At 45.9% G+C, this 14,827-nt stretch overlaps 1 protein-coding gene across 10 annotated transcripts in view; it reads right to left on the reverse strand.

Annotated features, from left to right (window-relative positions):
• Positions 1-14,827, reverse strand: part of Tnks (tankyrase) — a 242,880-nt gene that overhangs the window by 104,494 nt on the left and 123,559 nt on the right. For 8 of the 10 annotated variants that reach the window (XM_089578276.1, XM_089578274.1, XM_089578278.1 and 5 more), the window contains exons 17-18: positions 10,021-10,130; positions 6,444-6,566 (exon numbers count right to left, since the gene is read on the reverse strand). In XM_089578276.1, the coding sequence (XP_089434402.1) occupies positions 6,444-6,566; positions 10,021-10,130 (233 nt within the window). The remainder of the gene's footprint in view (positions 1-6,443; positions 6,567-10,020; positions 10,131-14,827) is intronic. The other 2 variants (XM_089578280.1, XM_089578279.1) reach the window with 1 other exon arrangement.

The following is a 14,827-nucleotide window of genomic DNA, read 5'->3' on the forward strand; positions in this document are numbered from 1 at the left end:
ATTTATAACGAGCCCCTCATTCCCCTTCCCTGTTTGCTTATGTGTAATGTTAGACTCTTCTGCTGATACGGAGTCTGCGTTTTGTAAATTACGATTATCGAATGGAAAAAGCCTGAAAGTTGGGGTATTCTACCGCCCACCAGGTTCATCGCGAGCAGAGTTTGAGCACCTATCAAGTATTCTCGACACTGTTGAAGGTGATCCTATCTTGTTGGGCGGTGACTTCAACCTCCCTGGCATAGATTGGTCAGCCAGTTCCCCGAGAGACAGTGCTCAAGGTTCCTTGTACTCGACATTTTTCGATTTAATTGATTCATTCAGGTTCCATCAGTACATTCATGATGCATCTCGCAATGATGGCTCTGGGAATATTCTTGATTTATTGCTGTGTAATACCCCAAACGTTATAACAGATGTTAGAGTACTGCCGGGAATAAGTGATCACAATATAGTGATAGCCGACATTTCAATTGGAAATGTGTCAGTCGCAAAGAAACTCGCACGAAAAGTCTATGTATTTAGTAAGGGAAATTATGATAGCATTAACATAGAGTTAGAATCATATTTTTCTGTTTTCGATACTTTGGCTGATGAACTTAATACCGAGCAGTTATGGACCATTCTAAAAGAAAAACTCTTACAGCTGCAACACATGTTCATCCCCACGCAAACTATATCTCCTAGAAGAGCTAAAAACAAACCATGGCTCAACAGCCAGTTACGCGCTCTCACGAAAAGAATAAAGCGAGTTTAACTGAAACTCAGAGAAAGGCGTCGCCCAGGGAATCTAGCTGAACTAAAAAGGTTGAAATTTGAGTTTAAATCACTAGAAGGAACAGCGAAACTTTCTTACTTTTCTTTACTTGGAAACAGGTTGGTACAGGATTCGAAGCAATTCTGGAAACATGTTCGCAGTCGCGGCAAAGATGACTGCTCGGTACCAATGATAAAAAGTGGTGATACGCTCATTGAAGATGACGCATGTAAGGCTGAGACCTTTAGTAAATATTTTTTATCGGTATTTATTTCATCCCACTCGCGAGTTCAGCAGATTCCAACAAGTGCTGATCTGATGCCAGAAGTTATCTTTAGTATAGCAGGAATTCGCAAGTTATTGTGCAATGTGAACCCCGCGGTTGCAAGCGGCCCAGATGATTTAAAAATTGCGCTGATACATTGTCATTGTATTTTACTCGATGATTTGAAAAGAGTTTCCAAGAAGGGACTCTGCCAAAAGACTGGAAATTGGCTCGCGTTTTGCCCACCCATAAAAGTGGACCGAGAAATTTGGTAGAAAACTATAGGCCAGTGTCTTTAACTAGTATAGCTTGCAAGACATTGGAGCATGTAATTTACAGTTCTATCATGTCGCACCTCGTTAAACATAATTTACTTAACCCTGCTCAGCACGGATTTCGCCAAGGTTTGTCCTGCTCTACACAGTTGGCTGAGTTTACGTATGATATCGCAGTTGCTATTGATAAACAGAAAGTTATTGATTGCATTTTTTTGGACTTCCAGAAGGCATTTGGTGTTGTTGTGCATGATCTCCTTGCTTCTAAATTATGCAAATACAATTTGAATAGAAGAGTCATTGTATGGATTTTTGAATACCTATCCCTACGGCAGCAGTGTGTAGTAGTTGGTGGTCGCTCCTCGAACTATGGTTCTGTCACTTCAGGCGTCCCCCTGGGCTCTGTTCTGGGGCCACTTCTTTTTTTGTTGTATATAAATGATATTAATGCTGATGTTACTTCTTCGTTCAGAATGTTCGCACACGACTGCGTGATTTACAGAATTATAGAGTGTTCACTTAATGTGCAAAGCCTGCAAGATGACTTAGATAAGATAGCTGTGTGGTGTAATAATTGGGATATGACTTTGAATACTAAAAAGTGTGTACACGTCACCTTTTCGAGGAAGCACTCCTACCCTTCTTATATATACACTATAAACCATGCGGCCTTGAAAAAAGAACAGAATTTTAAATACTTAGGCATTTATCTTACTGCTGACCTGAGGTGGTCAAAGCAAGTTAATTACGTCGTAAAGAAAGCTGCTGGTGTATTAGGTTTGTTAAGAAGAAATTTCAGCCACCTTCCACAGCATCCCAAAGAACAGCTATATTTTACTCGCGTCCGCACGGTACTCAAATAAGCATCAGTGTGCTGGGACCTGCACACACAAGAACTTATTGATATATTGGAAAAAAATTCAAAACGGGGCAGTCCACTTTGTACTTGGAAATTATTCCAGGACACTCAGTATCTCGGAAAGCAAAAGGAATCTTCAGTGGCCAGAACTTAAAACTCGAAGAAGAAATCTGAGATTAAAATTTTTACATAACATTTTCTATTCCAAGACTGCTATAGACGGATCAAAATATTTGAAGCCGCCTTTCTATGTCTCGAAGCGAAGGGACCACAATTTAAAGCTTTATGAATTTCCTTTTAAAGGTGACGTACTCCGTTATTCATTTTTTCTGCGAACAGTTTGCGAATGGAATGCTTTGCCGCCACATATTGTTAAAGGGCAACTCCAGCGGTTTTTCGATGTTCACCGATTAAAATGAAATTTTAGGTCTGCATTCTATATGGTAGTTTGATGTCTCATGTAAAATTTTGCACCTGAAAGCGGTGTAGTTTTTCCGCAAGCGAATTTTGAAGACAAGCGCTCCTCGACGCGAGCGGCACCCATTGATCGAGCAACTTCTACAGGCCACCCTGTACTGTGACATCACTGGCGAGTCGGCGTGTCAAGCTGGTCGGGCGTGCGCTGGCGTTGGCAGTGCAGGGGAAAACTGAAGATTGGTTTTGAGGAAAGTAAATGACGCAGTAACAGACACCCGAACTACAGCCCGAACAGCATTGTAAGGGGGAGTGAAAGAAGAAATATGTGCCATGGTGGAGGTCTATGGTGGAGGTCTCCGGAATTATTTCGACCGCCTATGAAATTTCGCGCCATCTCAACGTGCCTGATGTGATGTGTACGCCAGAGTGATGGGTCACGGCAACTTCTGTTGTGCTGTGGGGTGCACAAATTCTTCATCTGTGACAACGGGCGTGATCTAGCGTAGGTTTCCTAGCGATAAGAACCTTCGCGACAAGTGGGGGAGAGCTGTCCGCCGTGTCAACTGGTCTCCGAGGAAGCATTCCCGCTTGTGCTCACGCCAGATTGCTATGAAGACAGCGTGTACTTCAGAGAGAGCTTTGGACTCGCTAAGGCTTCGTTCAACCGACGCTTGAAGGCATATTCTGTGCCAACGTTATTCGAGTACAACCGCCCATCGCAGCGGCCAGCTGAACGAAACGCGGCCGTCAAGAGAAAGCGGTATGTTGGATTATGGCGTGAACTCATTTCCAAAAGCTCGCCATTGAGACAAAGCTTCGCAAAGAGAGGACTGTTGGTGGTGCATGCCCCTGTAAGGACGTTGTGCACCACGGCAACGTTCGGACAGCAGATTCTTTCATCAGGCTGGGTCGGCCGGCACTCGCCACACGAACAGCTGTCAGCGGGAGCATGACAATAACTTTTGTACTGACGACTGTGTCACAAATGCATGCACGAGAAATGACTCAAGTAATTACTTCTCCGAGTTCAGACCGTCTCCATGCTGCAGGTGACGCGGCCTGCGGTGTGACTCGGCGGGCTCGCGCGGCGGTGGATCATACTTGAAAGGCGACTCGTCCAGTTCGAAATCGTCGAATGAGTCGTCTTTTAAAGACTCGCTGGTCTCAGAAAAGCTGTTCTCCGCGCTTTCAGTCATGTCGGCAGCACGGCTCAGGGTAGTTGCGATACCTTCGGGGACTTCACAACGCGGCGAACACGTCAGTGACGTCACAGTCAATACCGCATGAAGGCACCTCCCCGGTTTCGGTTTCGAGTTGTGCGTTTTTTGCTGTTTAAAAATAATTATTTTAGGGTCGCTTTTGAAAACCTTGTATCGTACACATTACAGGAGGTTCTTAAGAACACAAAACAGCCATTAACTTAAAATGGCTGAAAAATCACCGGAGTTGCCCCTTAATATTCTACCTAATGATGCCTTTTTTCACGCGTTAAGTGCATGATTTCTTGTTTTTTGAATGTGAAAGTGCCCCCCTGCTGTAATGCCGAAAGGCGATGCAGGTACCAAATAAACAAACAAACAGAAAGCTTCAGAGACCATCTGACCAGTGAAAGTGAAGCTTGCGCTGGAACGAGCTTGTTGACGCGCAACATTCCAAGAAGCGGCTTGTCGTCAGTGTGTACAGTACGGTCCACTGTTAAAGGGAACATGCGATCCCGTGACCTCAGAGCTTCGCGGCGCGCTGCCGCTGAGAACTTGCGGGAATTGTCGGCACAAGACGCATGCGCAGTAAACATGGCGTTTCGTCTTTTCACGCATGCGCCTCATGCCGCATATTCTCGCCGCATCTAGGCAGCATGGCTTCGTGAAGCCCGGAGGGCACGCGATCGCATGTTCCCTTTAACAGTGGACCGTACTGTACGTCAAATGATATGCCCCACAAGTACTGGTGGAACCGGTCCATGCCACAGCCAGTGCCTCCTTGTCAAGTTTACTGTTTTGTTCTGCTTATGACAAGCTCCGCGAGGCAAAAGCAATGGGACATCCTTGGCCATCAGCACCTTTGTGCGCCAGAACTGCACATATGCCATAAGGCAAATCCATCTCAGCTGAGGCACACAGGCCTGCTGGGGTGAAAATGCACAAGAGCTGGAGCTGAAGTCACCAGGAGCTTGCATCTCCCACTTTTTTCTATCACAAGGACACCAGTGCAGAAAGACTGGGTAAGAAACGGATATAGAAAGTGACAAGTCCCAAGAAACTTTGAAGTTCCTGGATATCTTGTGGCACAGGCGCATGCGAAATGCCTTGACAGCATTTGGGGAAAGGCCTTTTTTGCTGATGATGTGCCCTAGGTACTAAACTCGTGTTTCAACTCCAGGCCAGATTCTTTGTCAAGCACAGCGCGGAAGCTGCATGGGTGCTCAGCATTGCTTGCACCGGCAACAAGAATGACATCAAAGTAGTCTGCTATGTACTGTCAGCGTCAATTGAAACGCGAACAAGCCAACTGAAACGCGAACAGCCCAAATCGCAGATATTATACTAGGGAGGCAAAATACATGAGCAGTTGATCTTCCCATCGAAGCAGAAAAGACCGCTCTTCTGAAATGTTAATAGCCCACGCCTGTATTTCACCTCCAGCCTCTAATATGCTTGATTTTTTGTGCTCGCGTTTCAGGTGTTTTGTTCGCATTTCATTTGACGCTGATAGTACATGTGGCAGTCCTCTAAACAAGTTCTCCATCTCATTGCAGGAGCAGATGAAACACCAAAAGGCAAGCGGGTGTATTGAAATAACCCCATATGCGTCGAAATCGTGACATACTCTTTAGAGGCATCATCAAGGACAACTTGCTGGTACATGACTCACCAAGTCTAATTTCGTAGGTTTCTCACCACCAGCAAGCATGGCCCAGATATCCTCAATCCTTGGAATAGGGTACCGCTTTACTGTGGCTACTGGGGTTATGGTGACCCCAAAGTCTGGCGTACAGGACCTCGTCCAGAGTCTTATCAATGGGCATGTTGGGTATGACCAAATTACTGAGCAATGCATACATTTTCTGCCCGCAGCAAATGACCAGTAACGAATTTTCACTTGGCTTCGGCGATATCATTCGCCAAGAAAGATGCTTTGAGCCGGTCCACATAATTAGGCCAGTCGTCTCCTCCTCCCTCAAATGGCTCAAGATGGCCGAAGTTTTGGCATGAGTACAGACGGTCGAATGGTAGGGAAACGAAAACTTGCATGAAAATTTCTTTCACCCTCGTCGCCAGTTGATAAGTGTGCGCATAGTCCACAATGCCCACGGAACACCAAGGAACATGCCCGAGTCGTCTGCCCAAACCGAACTGATCTTTATTTCCCTCCAGTGCCACTTCCTCAGTAGGCAGGCATGGCACAGCCAAACACAAACTATCAGCGCTGAGTGGGAGCGCCGCATTACAGCTAGCATTATGACAGCAACAAAGTTTATTCTAATCAAAACATACAAAAGATTGCATGGCGTCTAAAGTACGCTGATAATAGCAACGTCACCACATTCCACGTTTTGCTACTGCTACGTTTAATCATGGGTTGCTTATGTAAACGTGAAGAAGCCCAATGTGTCGTTCTGACCAAATTTGCTGGGCATTGACAGAAAATCCCACTGCGCGATCACCGACTGTGCCAAACATTTTTGTTCTAGTCGCAGTCCGTGAAACTGGCCTCAGAGTGGTGCAACAAACAACCTTGGCATGCTTACTCAATACATTCATGGGGTGGTTCAGGGAAAGTGGTTTCCGTCTCTTTCATCATTTTACAAGATACAATGCAAGTTGCACAGCAACCATACTACCCCTGAACCGCACAGACAAACAAAGGACTCACCAACAGGGCACAGAGCTGAGTACGGCCTTTCTGCGCAGCCTCATGTAATGGTGTGAAGCCCCATCGGTCAGTTGCATTCACCACAGTATTGTACTTTATCAAAAGGGCAGCTATGTCCAAGTGCTGGAAAAAAAAAATGGGAGAGTTTCGAGTAATGCTTCCACTCTTATATCCTGCACTTGTACCAAGCGAGCATGTCTGATGACCAGTCATTCTGAAGTAATGTCACCAGGAAGGTAAATTGTCACTAAAGAAAGCTACAAAGTAACTAAGAGAAAAAGTGCAACGAGTGTGAGTAGCAAACTAGAAAAAAAATGAGAACATAGCTCTGCCCTATCATCAGCAAGCGGCTATAAAACTAGAGTCCTCCAATACTTTCACTAAACTCAGGGACACTTTTTCTTGGCAATGGAGCCAAAGCTACAGAGCCGAAACGCATTATCTTCCTATGCAGCTGAAAATACCGTATTTACCCAATTCCAACGCGCACCTTTTTTCGGGTAAAATACGTCTCAAAATCGCATGCGCGTTGGATTCGAGTGCAAACCGAAACTGCCCCATAGCTGCCCATAGTCATCGCCATTATACGATGTGGGAGCTCACTAACTGCTGGCAAACACGGGAGCACGTTTGCTCGTCGTTTTCTGCGTCGCAGGAGCCGTTTTCAACCGGTGTGGCGCTTGTCATTGGTCGCGTGCTCAGCGACCACGGACCACGTTCACGGCGACGGTATCCCGTGCACTGCCACGGGCAGATGCCTCATCACTGCCTTTCCACGATCGAGATACGCGGCTCGAAGAATATGTTGATGAAACAACGGCTGTCGGAAACGCGTCATTTCGGCGGTAAAGTACTAAAAACGATGAGAGTCTTTTCTGTTTTGCGGCCGATTCTCTGACAGAGATTACATCGTCCGCAGGCGGGGCACGCCGCGCCGCTGGCGAGGTCGTGCATCATGCCGATCTCGCAGATAACAGCGCTTCCGCGCTCGTTTTTACGCTTGTTTTGGCCGTCGAACATCTTTATCTTTCGCTCAGATGCACTGACGAAGTCATGGATGCTCCGCAAGAAGTTTGAAGGATCCAAATGGTGCATCGCCATTGCCGCAGTTACGCCTAGCAGCAGACGAACCTCCCGTCACCGGAGCTCTCCGCTTGTGCTTAGGGCGTCTTCCTTTATACTGGTGCTTTGTCAGGAACTTGCGTGAACGAAAATCTCGTTTCTCAGTCGCATCCATAGCGGAGAAAGGAGAAAAACCCGGGCAGAAGCGTTGGTTCACGTCTCGGTGGCGGCAGAACGAAGAAAGAACGTCTGCGTCCGACCGTGCGGTGGAATGCTCGTAGCCAATGGAAGGGCTCCGATCGTACCACGTGATTTAAAGGGCCAGTCGCGACGCTCGACTCGGGCGGTAAACGATCTTTTTTTTCGTATTTTTATCAAGAATGCGCCGCTGCCGAAGTGGCTTCTGGTAGAAGATGGGTAGGCCTACTTCCCCGCGAAAATTCAAGAGTGGGCGACGCCGTGGAACGAAATGCTGCTTTCCCGAAATTCGGTCAAATTCACACTTTCGCGAGCCACCGCGAGTGCTTTAATTGCATTTTTTACTAACTTCCCATTGATTATCGGCTTTGATTTTTTTACATATAAAAGAACAGGCTTGGAGGAATACAAAATCGACTTTATCGAAAAAAAAAATCGCGGTTTCTTCACCCGCTTCTCTCCTTAAAATATAAAAACGGTTGCAAATTATTTTCATTCGTGGAAGTCACATGCACGTTAGAAGCGGGGCTTGTAGTTTTTTTTTTTTTCATTACCAATATCGGGCGCGCGTTAGAATCGGGGCTTGAATTTTTTTTTTTTTTTTTGGTGCCGTAAATTGGGTGCGCGTTGGAATCGGGGGCGCGTTGGAATTGGGTAAATACGGTAGTCCCTAGTTGCATGAGCAATTTTCTGCAAAAACAAATTGAAATCATAACACTCTTTATTTGCGGTATATTTTTTGCCACGGTACCAATTTTTCGAAATTAAGTTTTCAAGCCTAAAACACTTTTCTTGGTTCCACCGGGTTTTCTCGTCTCATGTTTGTCGCGGGTTTTCGACACGCCCCGACCTTGCAGACAAGATGACGACTGCCGACTGTTCGGGTGGTTCCGGTTGTTCCGGCTCGTCCACTTCGCAAGGGTTGGAAGCGTTTTCGCCAGACAAGATTCGAGACAAGTTCAAGAAACACTGGCTGTTGAAGCAAATGAAGGAAATGATCTGCAATGTGTATGCAGGCGTGAGGAGTAGTGACCGTGGACTTCTGACCACTTGCGCGTACCGGAAAGTAAGCAACCTGACTGGAGTGAGTGAGCGTACCGTCGCCCACATCAAAAAGGAGCTTTGTGCAACGGTCTGAAATCGCTGAAACGAAAGCGGCTGAGGTGGACGCCAGGAGGTGTTTCTAAGAAAACTGGGAAGACAAGACTGCAGCGGTATGACACATTTACTGTCGGTGCTCTGCAGCGAAAAGTACACAAGTATTTCTTGCAAAATGAACTGCCGATTGCTGCAAAGATCCGGAACGATGTGATAAATGACCCGGACATAGACATGCCAAACGTGTGTGTGCGTACAATGCGCAGGATGCTTAACGACATTGGGTTTGCTTTTCAAGAGCACAAGCGAAACTCGGCGCTACTTGAAAGAGACGATATCGCGTGGCGGTGAAAGTATCTGCGAACCATTCGGGAGATGCGCAAACAGCACTGGCACGTACAAATTTTTTCGTGCATTAAAAAAAAATGTGACTGCTCTGTGAATACAGTACGTGTCACGTTGACCTCTTTTTCTCTGCGACGGCACCTCCACCATCGCCCAGTCGTTGACAGGAGAGCTGTGCATGCAACTGATAGCTAGTGCATGAATACATTATTATACTTGTCATCATGGTAGTATGTACATGCTTCTGGGCTACAACTTATGCGAGATTATAATTTTGTTTTGCAGTACTACATTGATGAGACGTGGGTGAATGCTGGCCATACGAAAGATAAGGTTTGGACGGACACGACTGTGAGTTCACGAGATGAAGCATTCCAGCAGGGCTTCACTGCTGGTCTTCACGTACCAAGTGGCAAAGGTGGCGGACTCATCACTGCACACGCAGGAAGTGAAGACGGATTTGTTGAGGGAGCGCTCCTCATCTTTCGGGCAACCAAAGGAGCTACTGATTACCACTCAGAAATGGATGGTGCTCAATTTGACAAGTGATTTACGGAACAATTTTTGCCAAGTATCCTGCCTAACAGCGTAATCGTGAAGGATAACACTTCTTACTACAGCGTACAACTGGAAAAAGTGCCGTCGACGAGCAACCGAAAAGTGGAGATTCAGTCCTGGCTTACGGAAAAAAACATACCATTTTCGAATGACCACTTGAAGGTGGAACTGCTGGATTTAGTGAAGCAACACAAGCACAGGTTTTCGGGAAGCCGTAGGTTTTCGAAAGCCACGCGGTCGAACTACTTGGCGGAGTGACACAAATCCAAATCAAGTGGGTGCTATTATGCCACTGACAAATTAACATTGTCATTACCCCATACGAAGATGCGTTGTGCAATGGAATGAGTCCACCCTTGTCCTGTGCATTGACATCTGCACCATTCTCCAACAGCAATTCAGCAACTTCCAGGTTGTTGTATCCAGCTGCATACAAGAATGCACAAAGATGTTAGAAGGGGCAGCAGGAGACGGTGGGCTTTCGGTGATTTTCATGAAAGTACCAACACTGCCAACTAGTCTAGTCCAAGGAAAATTGGTGTGCGTTGTTTGCTTCATTGCATGAGCTGTAAGTACACTGAAGGAGTCTGTGTGAGGTTCTCGTTTAGTATTTTTTCTATGGCCATACATACTGCGCAGCATTCAGCAGTGATGATGGATGCGCACTGTGGAAGTTGTACTGTTTCCTCCGAATTCCTTTGCACCACTGCACTTCCTACGTAAACATCCGTTTTTGAATCATCAGTATAAAATTCCGTAAAACTACCGTATTTTTTTTCCAGCGCAGGGAATTCTTGTATGATATGTTGTTGTAGAGTTTGTTTCTTATGGAAGTATGTAAGGTTGAAATCGCAGATTGCAGGGAAATTGTACCATGGAGGTAGTGGGTCTCGTCTCTGTGCCTAACGTGTCCCCTGCGCCGAGATTCTGGGACATCTCTTGAGATTGTAAGAGCAGTGGTCTGGTAATCTGAGGTTTGTTGTTAAACAGTGCTCTACATGGGCGCATTGTAACTATAGGGTAACAGATATGTTTCGGTAGGGAATGCAATTTCAGAATGTATAAGCATGTGAGCATGCTTCTTCTGTCTGCAAGTGGTAGTTCATTGGTTTCTACATAGAGACTGTTTATGGGTGACGTCTTGTATGCACCAGTTGAAAGACGCAAACCTAAATTGTGTACTGGGTCTAGTTATTTCAAGTAAGACAGCCTTGCTGAAACATATACTATGCAACCATAGTCTGAACAGAATCGTACCACAGAGCGAAAAATTTGTAGGCTTGTCCTGTCAGAACCCGTGTTTGTGTGAAAGAACTTTAAGTATGTTCAGTGACCGGGAAGACAGGAAAGTGAGTTAAGTTATGCCTAAAAATTTGTGCTCATTTTTTATAGGTAATTCGGTTTCATTCAGATATAGCGTGGGATCTGTTTGTAAGCCTCACTTGAGTGAGAACAGAATGGCGACTGTTTTCTGTGGAGAAAAACGAAAACCATATCTGTCCGCCCATGTTGCCAGTTCATTTATCATTACCTGTATTTGTCTTTCGCATGTTCCTATGTTGGAGGATGTGGAAGCTATCTGAAGACCATCTACACAGACAGAATACATAACGGAGATTGGGATTGGTTTGGTTTTGTTTGGTTTTGTGGGGTTTAACGTCCCAAAGCGACTAAGGCTATGAGAGACGCCGTAGTGAAGGGCTCCGGAAATTTCGACCACCTGGGGTTCTTTAACGTGCACTGACATCGCACAGTACACGGGCCTCTAGAATTTCTCCTCCAAAGAAATTCTAGCCGCCGCGGCCGGGATCGAACCCGCGTCTTTTGGGTCAGCAGCCGAGCACCATAGCCACTGAGCCACCGCGGCGGCGGAGATTGGGATTATTTTCCTAATAGAATTCATTTTTACAATAGCCTAGGCGGACATTAAATGAACACCTAGACAAGAAGTCTTCAGCCAGGTCCTGAAGAATCCCAAACCTCCAGGTTGTGCCTTCTCTCAATCGAAGAAGACAGCAAGAAGCTTCTCAGACAGTATTTTCAAGATGAACCAGGTGGTCGGTAGTGGAGCACGTCTTTTTAAAACCACACTTGTGAACATTCAGAACCTCATGGGCTTCTAACACGTATGTTAATCTGACATTCAATACACGTTCAAAAGAATTTTGCTCACAGCTGGTGAGGGCAATGGGCCTATAGCTGCTAGGAAGGGTAGGTGGTTTGCCGGGCTTTAAAAAAATGGAACAATAATGACCTTCCAGGTTTCAGGTATTTTCCCCCATACCCAGACTTTGTTCAAAAATGTTAAAAGTGCATCTACAGCATGCTCAGAGAGATGGGCTAGCATTTGATAATGTATTTCATCAGGGTCGGGTGCAGTCTCCTTACCGGCGGACAGTACTGTGTGAATTCTTTCAACTGTAAGTAAATTACCACAAGAACCACTTGTACCGCCACCTGTGTTCTTCAGCTGCGTTTCAGGAATGACTCTGTGTAGTGAGATGAACTGGAGACTACAGAAAGATATTCACCCAGAATGTCTGCCTGCTCTTCCACATTTCTGTCTCTATACCAGGGGCTGACAAAAAAGGAACTGTGAATGGGGCCTAGCTGCCATTTATCTTTTTAACCATATTTGATGTGGTCAAGCTATTTACAGACGACGCACAACCTTGTCATGGGAGTTTTTCAGCATTACGGTGGATATATCAGGCTTTTGCTATGGACTTTTTAAAGTTTCAAATTCTCCTGCATTGGGTATCGACAGAAAATTCCCCAGGCTTTGTTTCTTTTTTGCACCTCGACATTCTTGTGTATACCAAATTTTTCGATTTTGTTTTACCACTCCGGACGACTGAGGAATCGCTAGGCGTGCAATGGTTAGAACACAGTTGGTGATCAATTCATTTAGTTCATCTATGCTGAGATTATCCGAAGCTATTTTATCTAGGCTGGCCTTTTCTCTAGTGCCTAGTCGGCTAAATGTAGCTTCCAACGTCGTGGTTTCCTTGGGATGACCTCTGGTGCAGGTGTTAAGCTGATTATTACTGGGAGGTGATCACTGCCCTTTGGTTTGTCAGTGACATCCACTTTAAAATTGCTAAAAAGACACGGTAAACTAAAAGTCATCTTTATGAAGCTCATTTTTCCCGTGCTCAGATAGCAGTATGTGTTTTTGCCGGCATTTAGGAGGCACACGTTATTACTTAGAATAAAATCTTCTAAAATACGACCTCTATCATCAGTGTGTGCACTTCCCCAAAAATCGGAGTGGGCATTAAAATCCCCAACTACCAGGTATGGCTCTCGCAGTTGACCTAAAAGGGTTTCTAAACCATGAAGTGTTACTGTTAGGTGTTGCTCAAGATATATGGTACATATTGTGATTGTTTTATAATGAAGGATGGCGACTGCAACAGCTTCGTATTTTGTGTGAAGTCTGATTTAGCGGGTTGCAACACCAATCTGGGGGACAACGGGCAACACCTCCAGACAGTTTACTCGCTTGCTCTCGGTCACACCAAAAGACATTATACTTGTTTAAACTGTTTTTGTTTTTTTGTTTAGGACATAAGTTGGTTTCCTGTAAGCATAAAGCCATCGAGGGCAGTTTATTGACAAGCCCTTTTATGTCACTGTAACTTAGACCTAGGCAGTTCCACTGCACAAGGAACGGCACGTTAGATGATTTCTGGTAAGATACCAGTTCTGAGGGTGCTGTAATTGGGGTCTTCTCTTTTCTTCGACGCTCAAGGGAGCTGCATCTGTGTCCATCGCCTGTGTGCAGTTTGTGGGCCTCTCCTGAGGAGGAGCCAGCAGCAGGGGTTGCCCAGTCGTGCTTCTTGATATGTTATGTTTTCCTTTGCCTCCATCGTTATTATTCCTCTCTCTTCAAGGTTGGACACGACCTCGAGTACGCGGGGTGATCCCCTTCGCAGTTCGCGCACAGTGGTGCAGCATTGCAGTCCACAGACTCATGATCATTTGACGAACATTTGGCCCATGTTTGGTGGCCGCGACAGTTCTGAGAGCCATGGCTGAATCTTTGACACTTGAAGCATCGTCTAGGATTTGGAAAGTATGGTCTTACAGTTATTCTAATATACCCTCCTTCTATGGATTCGGGGAGATGGCTGGAGGCAAAGGTCAGGACTAGGTGTTTTGTCGGTATTTCCTTGTCTTTTCCAATTTTGATATGATGGACATCGGTGACGTTATGGTTTTTCAGACTGTCTAGCATCTCTTCTTCAGAAAGATTCAGAAAATCATGGTCAGATATGACGCCTTTCACTGTGTTCAGTGATCGCTGAGTAGTTACGGATACAGGAATGTCTCCAAAAGAAACTAAGGTTGGGAGTTTGGAGTACTGTACTTGTCTCGGATTTGAAGAAGTAGGTCACCACTGGCTAACTTCGTCACTTTGTAGCCAAGGCCCAGGGCATCAATAAGAGATTTAGAAACAGTGAACGGAGACATTTTCCTGGCTGGCTGCTCTACATCTTCCCTATGTTAAGGAAAAGTTTTGTTTTTTGCAGGAATTCTACTGTTACATCAGTCACACTACTTTCTCGAGGGCGATCATTTTGTGGGAGAGGGGGAGCCATGAAATATATGCTTTTTTCAGCCATAGTGCCAGCCACCCACCTAGGAGCCCAACAAAGGGACAGGGCAGGAACTTGCACGCGAGTACTGCCCACGCCAGCTGTACACCCCACATATAATCAGATATGATGCAACTCAGGGTGGTTGGCCACACAAGGTTGACCCTAGCAACCTATGAAAAGTGGGGGGGGGAAAAAAACGAAAAAAAAAAAAAACAGAGGTGCCGTCTATGGAAAGCTGGGGCCAAAGTGGTGTGTTGCCTCCGCCGAGGGGCCTTAAAGGTCCAAACACTCGGCATCGCCTCAACCACTTGGATCCCCTTTCCCCCGAACACGGCGATGCCACGCACGGCTAAGTGCACGTGCTCGGGTTCATGGTGACGCGCTGCTCACTATTATCCCCAGCGCGGATGTCCCTACAGATGCTCAGGAACACGCGGTGTCGCAACTCACCAGCATGTGCACGTTGCAGATGCCCCTGCGGGGACCCAGCAAAGATCATCATGCTCTTGGACATTCTTC

Source organism: Amblyomma mixtum, chromosome 3 (genome assembly GCF_055824585.1).
Source record: "Amblyomma mixtum isolate Tamu chromosome 3, ASM5582458v1, whole genome shotgun sequence".
Lineage (NCBI taxonomy): Eukaryota > Metazoa > Arthropoda > Arachnida > Ixodida > Ixodidae > Amblyomma > Amblyomma mixtum.